General features: G+C 35.3%; 1 protein-coding gene across 1 annotated transcript; it reads right to left on the bottom strand.

The window, feature by feature from the left end:
- Window positions 1–570: 570 nt before the first annotated feature.
- On the bottom strand, window positions 571–8136 carry LOC114180964 (titin homolog). The gene is made up of 4 exons (XM_028067264.1): window positions 7873–8136; window positions 1539–7614; window positions 1344–1462; window positions 571–818 (listed from the first exon to the last, which is right to left on the bottom strand). The coding sequence occupies exons 1-3, from the start codon at window positions 8012–8014 to the stop codon at window positions 1453–1455; spliced, it is 6228 nt and encodes a 2075-aa protein (XP_027923065.1). The 5' UTR covers window positions 8015–8136; the 3' UTR covers window positions 571–818; window positions 1344–1452.

Genomic DNA, 8136 nt, shown 5'->3' with positions numbered 1-8136 from the left:
TCTTTTCACAATGTTATTTCTAATTTTTCTTTGATTAGTGGTATAATACCTGAATTCTGAATTGCTCCTTTTGGAGTGAAATTTGTCAAAGTGTTTATGAACTTATTGATATACTCATGGTTTATATATTTTGATAGAAAAACTAACGAACAAGCTAATGATTATAGAAAGATCACCATGACATTTTCACAAACATAATGTTAGTTAGTTTAAGTTCATTGACATTGAGAAGAAAAGTTTTCGGCACTTTAAAGTATTTAAAATATTAGTTTTAATTTCGACAAAATTTTAATAGACTTAGTTTTTATATTTATTCAAAACACCCTTTGAAGTAAATGCATTATTATTATTTTTTTTAGAACAAGATTTCCGAAACGTTTTGAGCTGATATATTTTACCCTAATGTAGTTGAAACTTTCCAGTGATTGTAGGATGTTATAGGTAGAGATTTCTGAGAACAAGCACTTTGATTTTTGAGCTAAGAAATGATCAATTATAGATATTTATTAAATAATTTTGCTTTGTCTTTATAATGGAATTTACTCTCATTGTTTGGTTGTTAAATGATGGTTTTTTTCTTTTTTGAAGGCCTCATTAATCAGAGATTACATAAATGTTATATGAGTCCAATCTATTTAAGGAATCAAATCCATTAATTCAATTTTAAGACTTAAATTTTAATTTCAAAGTTACAAATAAGCTTTTTTGAATTTGACTTCATGATACCTTGGCTTAGCTAATGCTGAAATGCTGAACTAGACACAATTTCGTTTCGTGCGTGCTCATGCTTCCATTTCCAACTTCAAGCATATCAGAATCTGATGTCATAAGACCAATGTCACATATCAGGGTGGAATTTACTCTAATTGCTCTAAATCATGTTTAATAGACAATTCTGGAGTTCAATCAGACTCTTATTCCTGGTTTTTTAAAATGATAAATACTATGAATTATCATACCACCAACAAAAGTTAATTAATCAATTGAAAGGGTGAAGAAAATATAAATTTAAAAATGAAAAAATATTGTTTGACATCATTTAACTATTTGACAATTTGTATAAAGATAAAATAGTCTTAATAAAAATTATTTTTATATTTTCAGAAAATAGATACGAGAAATAGTATTAAACATTAGTAAGAAAAAGAAAATAGATACGAGAAATAGTATTAAACATTAGTAAGAAAAAGGATGGTGTCAAAATACTATCCTTTACAAATCATTTTAGGACTACAACAAAAACCACTATTAGTTGTGTAAGTTTGGTTAATCATGCCACGATATTTTTCTTTCTCATAACATAAAACATAAGAAGATCCAAACCATGCATCCAATTTGCTTACCGAACAACAAAGGTGTTGCTATGTACACAGCAAAACAAGCCACTGCATGTTCTTCTCCGCTGAATTTCCACGAGTTCAAAAATTGAGCAGCTTCAACTCACTTTGAATATCACTTGGCACTGAGAGCAAAACAGGCACACTAAGGAAGATTCTCTTCACATAGAAAAGTGGAAACTAGATTTTATGAACACATACCCTTTTGTGGATCTTCTATGTCGAATAATGAGAAAAATTCCTGAAGCAAGAAGGGCTGATCCTGCTATGATGGTGGAAACAATCATTTTCTTTGACCTTTTCTGGTCCTTCTTCCCTCCAATGGCTTCCTCCTCACATTCTTTTTGCTCCTCCAACTCTTCAGAGTCTTCCTGATCGGATTCATCTACTTGTTCATCTTCCTTTTCTTCTTCAATTTCATGTGTTTCTTCCAGAGCTTTGTGTGTGCATTGTTGATCTTCAGGGAACTCTGGCTGCGGTGTCTCTCTTTGTAGAACTTCTTCGTCTGTTTCACCTTTGGTTGATGCTTCGCCATCTATTTCAGAGTCCATCTCTGAATCTTGAGATTCATAATCATAACTAGCACCTATCTTATCCTTTCCTTCAACTTCAAATGGTTGAGTGGAAGATGAACTCAGAAATTTTGATGGTTCAGCCGCTTCATCTGCAACTACTTCTGATGCTGCAGTACTATCTATAGAATGAATGAATTCTTTTAAACCATCCTTTTTTGATTCACGTGGCTCTATATTCCTCATTTCAATAGATGGAGATGGTAGTTGATTTACATGTAGCTCATCAATCTCACTTTTTGCTTTTGAATGTGTAGTTATGGCTTGTGCAAGTTCTCCTTCTGTTGTTTTTCCCAAGGGCATTTCCTTCTCTTCCTGCAAACGATGTTGATTTTGTACCATCGTTTGGATCTTAGGACCTTCTCTTCCTTTCTGAGATGACTTTCTTCCTTTTTCTTCAACTTCTATCTTCTCAGATTGCTCTTCATTTATTTTCTTCACTGTCTCCTCCATTTGTGTATTGTCTTCTTTTGCGCCTTGTGTTTCTCCCATCTCAAGAAATTTTGATCTTTTGCTTCCATCAAACACCCCAAAATCAACATTCTCTCTGCCACTTATTTGCTCAGTAGACTTGAGTTTTGGCTTTCTAACTTCTTTCTCACTTCTTTCCTCAGTTTCATCCTCATCAAAAGCCTCATTTGGTTCAACATGCATCTCTATAGATCCCTCTGCTTTCAGTTTCACAATAACATATTCATTCTTCTCCTTATTTTGGCCAATTGCTTCCATCACTTTCTTGGGAAGCTTTGCCTGAAAAGTCCCCAACACTTCAAATACCACTTTCACCATATTGTTTGGTAAATTTGGTCTTTCTGTGGTATTTCTTTCATTGTTAGACTCCTCAGTTTCCTTCTGTAAGATCTCAGTTGCTGTTGTTTTCTGAATAACTCTACTAGTTTCTTCTTTCTTCTTAGACTTTTGTTCTTGAACCTTTTCCCTTGAACTTTCTGTTTCAGCCATTTCTTCTTTGATAATTTCTTTTGTGTCTTCCATGTTTGAAACCTCAAGTCCTCTGCTTCCATCTTGTCCCCCCACCAGCTTGGGACCCTCTTCAGTTGGTACTTCAGCTTTTCTTTTAGTAGTTTTTCCTAGTACATTTTGTTGATCCTTATCCATAATTCCATGCTCAATCTTCTCAACTATCTGAATTTTCTCCTTTGGTATGTCCTTCTCATCTTCACCCTCTTTCAGAAAATAGTCCATCTCTTCTTCCCCTTCTCTTTTGACCATTGCTTCTCTCACAAATTCACTTTCTTCTCTTCTCTTGGTTGTTAACTCCTTCTTTGCTTCCGTATGCATCCTTTGCGGTTCTTCTCCTTTATCTACAAAATTTTCAACCTCTTTACCTTTTCTTTTAACCATTGCTTCTCTGGTATAATCACTTTCTTTCATTGTCACTTTTGTTGAGTCTTTCTTTGCTTCCCTAATTTTGGATTCTTTACCTTTAGCATTATCCTCAAAATTTTCAATCTCCTTGTGTTTTCTTTTGACCATGATTTCATTGGCATCTTCAATTTCATGCATTGTCTTTGTTGCTAGCTCTTTCTTTTGTGCAGTATGTATCCTTTTGGGTTCTTCAACTTCACCTCCACTGTTACCCACTAAATACTCAATCTCTTTGCCCTTCCTTTTGATCACAGTTTCTTTGGCATCGTCATTTTCATGCATTTCCTCTTTTGTCAAATCTCTCTTTGTTCCCATATACATCCTGTTGGGTTCTTCACCTTCGCCCTCATCAGAAAGGCATTTGTTTTCATTGCCTTCATCGGTACCATCACTTTCCTGCATTGTCACTGTTGTTAAGTCCTTCTTCGCTTCCATATGCACCTTTTTAGTCTCTTTATCTTCACCTTTTTCAAATCTTCCAATCTCTTTGCCTTTTCTTTTAGCCATTGCTTCTTTTGCACCTTTTCTTTCTTGCATTGACTCTTTTCCCATGTTCTTCTTTGCTTCCATATTCGTCATTTTATGTTCTTTACTCTCACCCTCATCAACAAAATATTCATAACCTTTTCCTTCTGTTTCGACCACTTCTTTTCTCACATCTTCCCTTTCTAGTACAGTCTTTGATGTTAAGTCCTTCTCTGCTTCCACATGCATGTTTATGGGTTCTTCTTCATCCTTATCCATACAATATTCAGTTTCTTTGACTTTCTTTTGGACCATAACTTCTTTGAATTTTTCTCTTTTGTTTCTTTCTTTTGGTAACTCTTTCACGAGCATCTTTATGCGCTCTTCACCATCAAACTTCTCAACAAAATTTTCAATCTCTTTGTCTTTTGTTTTGACCATTGCCTCTTTAACTCCTGTTTTTGGTACTGTATCTTTTGTTATGTCCTTTGGTTTGATATGCATCCTTTTGGGTTCTTCGCTTTCTTGTGTAGTCTTTGTTGTTAAGTCCTTTTCTTCCACATACATGCTTTTGGGTTCTTTATCTTCACCCTTATCTGCAAAATATTCAGTCTCTTTGCCTTTCCTTTTGACCATAGCTTCTTTGATTTTTTCACTTTGTTGCTTTTTTTCTTTTGTCAACTCTTTGTTTGACTTCTTCACAAGCATCTTTGTGAGTTCCCCAGCTTCATCCTTATCAGCCAAATTTTCAATCTCTTTGCCTTTTCTTTTGACCATTGCTTCCTTGACTCCTTCTATTTCTTGCATTGTCTCTTTTTCTACGTTCTTTCGTTCCATTAGCATCCTTTTGGTCTCTTCACCTTCACCCTTATCCACAAAACATTCATGATCTTTGCCTTCTCTATCATCTTCCTTCTTTGCTTCCACATGCATGCTTTTGGGTTCTTCACCTTCACCCTTGTCTACAAAATATTTAGTCTCTTTGCCTTTCATTTTCCCCATGGCTTCTTTGACATTTTCACTTCCTTGCTTTGTTTCTTTTGTTGACTCTTTCTTTAGTTTCATGTTCATCTTGTTTTCTTCGCCTCCATCCTTAACAACAAAATTTTCAATCTCTTTGCCTTTCATTTTGACCGTTGCTTCTTTGGAACTTTCTATTTCTTGCAATTTCTCCTTTGCCATGTCCTTCTTTGGTTCTACATGCATCCTTTCGGGTTCTTCACTTACATCTTTATCGACAAAATATTTATAACCCTTGCCTTCTCCTTTGACCATTGCTTCTCTGACATGTTCACTTTCTTGCACGATCTTTGTTGTTAAATCCTTCTTTGGTTCCACATTCATGCTTTTGGGTTCACCCTTATCCACAATATGTTCAGTTTCTTTGTCTTTCGTTTTGAGCATAGCTTCTTTTACTTTTTCGTTTTCTTGCTCTGTTTCTTTTGTTAACTCTTTCTTTGCATGCGTAAGCATCTTTGTTGGTTCTTCACTTTCAACCTTATCAGTAAAATTTCCAATCTCTTCTCTTTTTCTTTTAACGGTTGCTTCTTTGCCACCATCTGTTTCTTGCATTATCTCCTTTCCTATGTTCTTCTTTGCTTCCATATGCATCCTTTGGGGGTTTTCACCACGCTTATCCCCAAAATGTTCATTATTTTTGCCTTCTCTTTTTATCATTGCTTCTTGGATATCTTCATTTTCCTGTATTGTCTCTTTTTTGAAGTCCTTCGCTTTCATATACAACCTGTTGTGTTCTTTCCTTTCACCCGTATCTTCAAATTTTTCAATCCCTTTGTCTTTTGTTTTGGACATTTTTTCTTTGATATCTTCAGTTTCTTGAATTTTCTTTGTTGTTAAGTCCTTCCTTGCTTCCAGAAAGTACTCAATCTCTTTGTCTTCTCTTTTGTCCATTGCTGCTTCATTTTTTTTCATTGTCTCTTTTGCTAAGTCTTTTTTTGCCTCCATATGCCTCCTTTTATGCTCTTCACCTGCACTTTTATTCACAAAATATTCGATCTCTTTCCTTTCTCTTTTGTCCATTGCTTCTTTGACATCTTCATTTTCTCGCAGTGTCTCTTTTGCCAAGTCTTTTTTGGCTTGCTTGTGCATCCTTCTGTGTTCTTCACCTTCATCCTTAACCACCAAATATTCATTCTCTTTCCATTTTGTTTTGATCTTTGCTTCTATGACATCTTCAGTTTCTTGCATTTTTGAAACACTCAACCTTTTGCCTTCCTCAATTGTGCCTTTTGGCAACTTCTGAGGAAATGTTTCCCTTCTTGTTTCCATTGAATCAAATTCTTCCTTACCAGCCTTTACTCCATATTCTTGATCTCCATTCCCAGTTTCAATGTGATCTTCATTCCCAGTTTCAATCTTAGGCTTTTTAATGTTCTCTTGCATGCTCTTGCCATAGATGTGCTTTTTACCATCCTCACTTGCCTGAATAGGTATTTTTTCAGATTTCCATTCATCCATATTCTCTTTTATTCTTTTAGTTTTCTTCTCCCATTGAATCCTAGACTCCTTATGTTCTTCTTGGCTTATACCACCAATGTTAGAAGGTACGTGATCATCTACATTTTGGTCAAGTTCTGGTGCCTTCATTGTTTCCATTCTATTTTCCTTCACACTTTCTTTTAGTCTATCCTCAGTTTCGGGCCTAGGCTCTCTAAATTGTTTTTGGTTTGAGTCTCCAAGTGTCTCTCTCTCAGTAGGCACATTGGCTTCAACAAGCATCTCTTCTGGCTCTTCTCTCTCCATCTTCTCCACAATACTTTTATTTTCCCCAATTTGTTCTATAACAGAATCTTTAGATACTCCTTGGATTGTATCTCCAACATTCTGTATGACATGTGCACCAACATTCTGCTCAGTTTCTGATATCTTCATTCCTTTGTGTCCTGCTCTCACATTCTTTTCTTTCACACTTTCTCCATCTCTATCCTTAATTCCTGACTTGGATTCTTCTTCTTTCTGAATCACATCTCCAATTATGTTTGCATTGGTATCATCAAGCATATTTTCACTCACTCCTTTCTCCTCCTTCTCTAAAAAACCTCCATTGTCCTCCATTTCTTGAACCTTCAACTCTTGATCTTGTCTTGTATCTCCTCCAATGTTTTTAGGCATACCTTCACCTACACTTTCCCCCTTTGCTGATGTTTTTACCCTTCCATCCTCATTCTTCAACTTTAATTCTTTGATTTCCTTTTGGCCCTCTTCTCCAATTTTCTGTGAGGTGCCTACTCCAACTTTTTTCTCTTGTTCTGATGTGTTCTTCACTTCACACCCTTCCTTTCCAACCTCTCTGAAACTATCTCCATTTCCACCATCATTTCCAACTTTAGATTCTTCTACTTCTCTATGCACAGTATCCTTAGTTTTTTCCCTGTTGGAATCATCAAGCATATTGTTAGACACTTCTGCTTTCTTCTCCATGAATCTTTCACTGTCCTCCATTGCCTGAACTTCAGACTCTTTAGCCCCCTTTTGGCTTGTCTCTCCAACAGCACTAGGAATGTTCAGATCACCTTCATTTTTCTCTTGTTCAGATCTTCTTCCATCAGATTCTTCTTCCTTGATCTCTTCAATCTTAACCCCACAAATTCCTTTAACCAATTTTGGCATGATAATGTTCATTATCCATTCCTCCTCATCATACTTGGCTTTGATCCCATCCAATTTCACCCCATCAGGAATTCTGAAAACCTTATTAAACCCTGCAACATCAACCTCTTTCTTATGCATTAACCATCCCATCATCAAAATATTCTGAACAGGCTTCTCTCCACTAACTGATATCTTACTACCATCTTCACTAATCTTGATGTTAATGTTATTCTTCTTATAACCTGTGTTTGCATTAGATACTTACATTGATATATTCCATAAACAATAAGAGATTAAAAATGCTATATCACTAGTATCCTTCAAATCCTACACAAGCCTTGTTCTTACATAACCAATATCTCAAGTTTGAATTCTAAGTATATAATACTTTGCTATCATGACAGTTTTGCCTGATTCAAGCAAGATTGTGTATCATGAAGAATAATTCTGATCTCTGCTAAAAAAAATAAATGAGTTATCTAAGATGTTACAGGACTAACCTTTGAGATGAGCTGTGAGGATGAAAGCGGTGTTTGTTTCTCTAGATTGAAAAACAGGTCCTGCTTTTGCTAATCGATATTTAGAGATGGAAGCAATGTCATCTCTAGTTTTGGTGATTTTGAGTCCCAGTTCCAGGTCCATCTATTATGTTGCTGCTATAATATTTTCAGAACAAGGATTAAAAAAATTGTCAGAATTTAAAATAAAAAGTGTTAGATTTTTTAATGAGTATAAGAACAGAAAAATGATGTTTGAGGCTTGGA

This window comes from Vigna unguiculata, chromosome 4, assembly GCF_004118075.2.
Source record: "Vigna unguiculata cultivar IT97K-499-35 chromosome 4, ASM411807v1, whole genome shotgun sequence".
Taxonomy (NCBI): domain Eukaryota; kingdom Viridiplantae; phylum Streptophyta; class Magnoliopsida; order Fabales; family Fabaceae; genus Vigna; species Vigna unguiculata.
The sequence above is the reverse complement of the archived record's forward strand: the minus strand, read 5'-3'. Positions and strand labels throughout refer to the sequence as shown.

Excerpts from the sequence above, each read along its gene's own strand:
- LOC114180964 (XM_028067264.1), bottom strand. The coding sequence starts at position 8,014 with ATGGACCTGGAACTGGGACTCAAAATCACCAAAACTAGAGATGACATT. Across the intron at positions 7,615-7,872 it reads CCTCACAGCTCATCTCAAAG|GTTATAAGAAGAATAACATT; the intron begins GTTAGTCCTGTA and ends ATGCAAACACAG.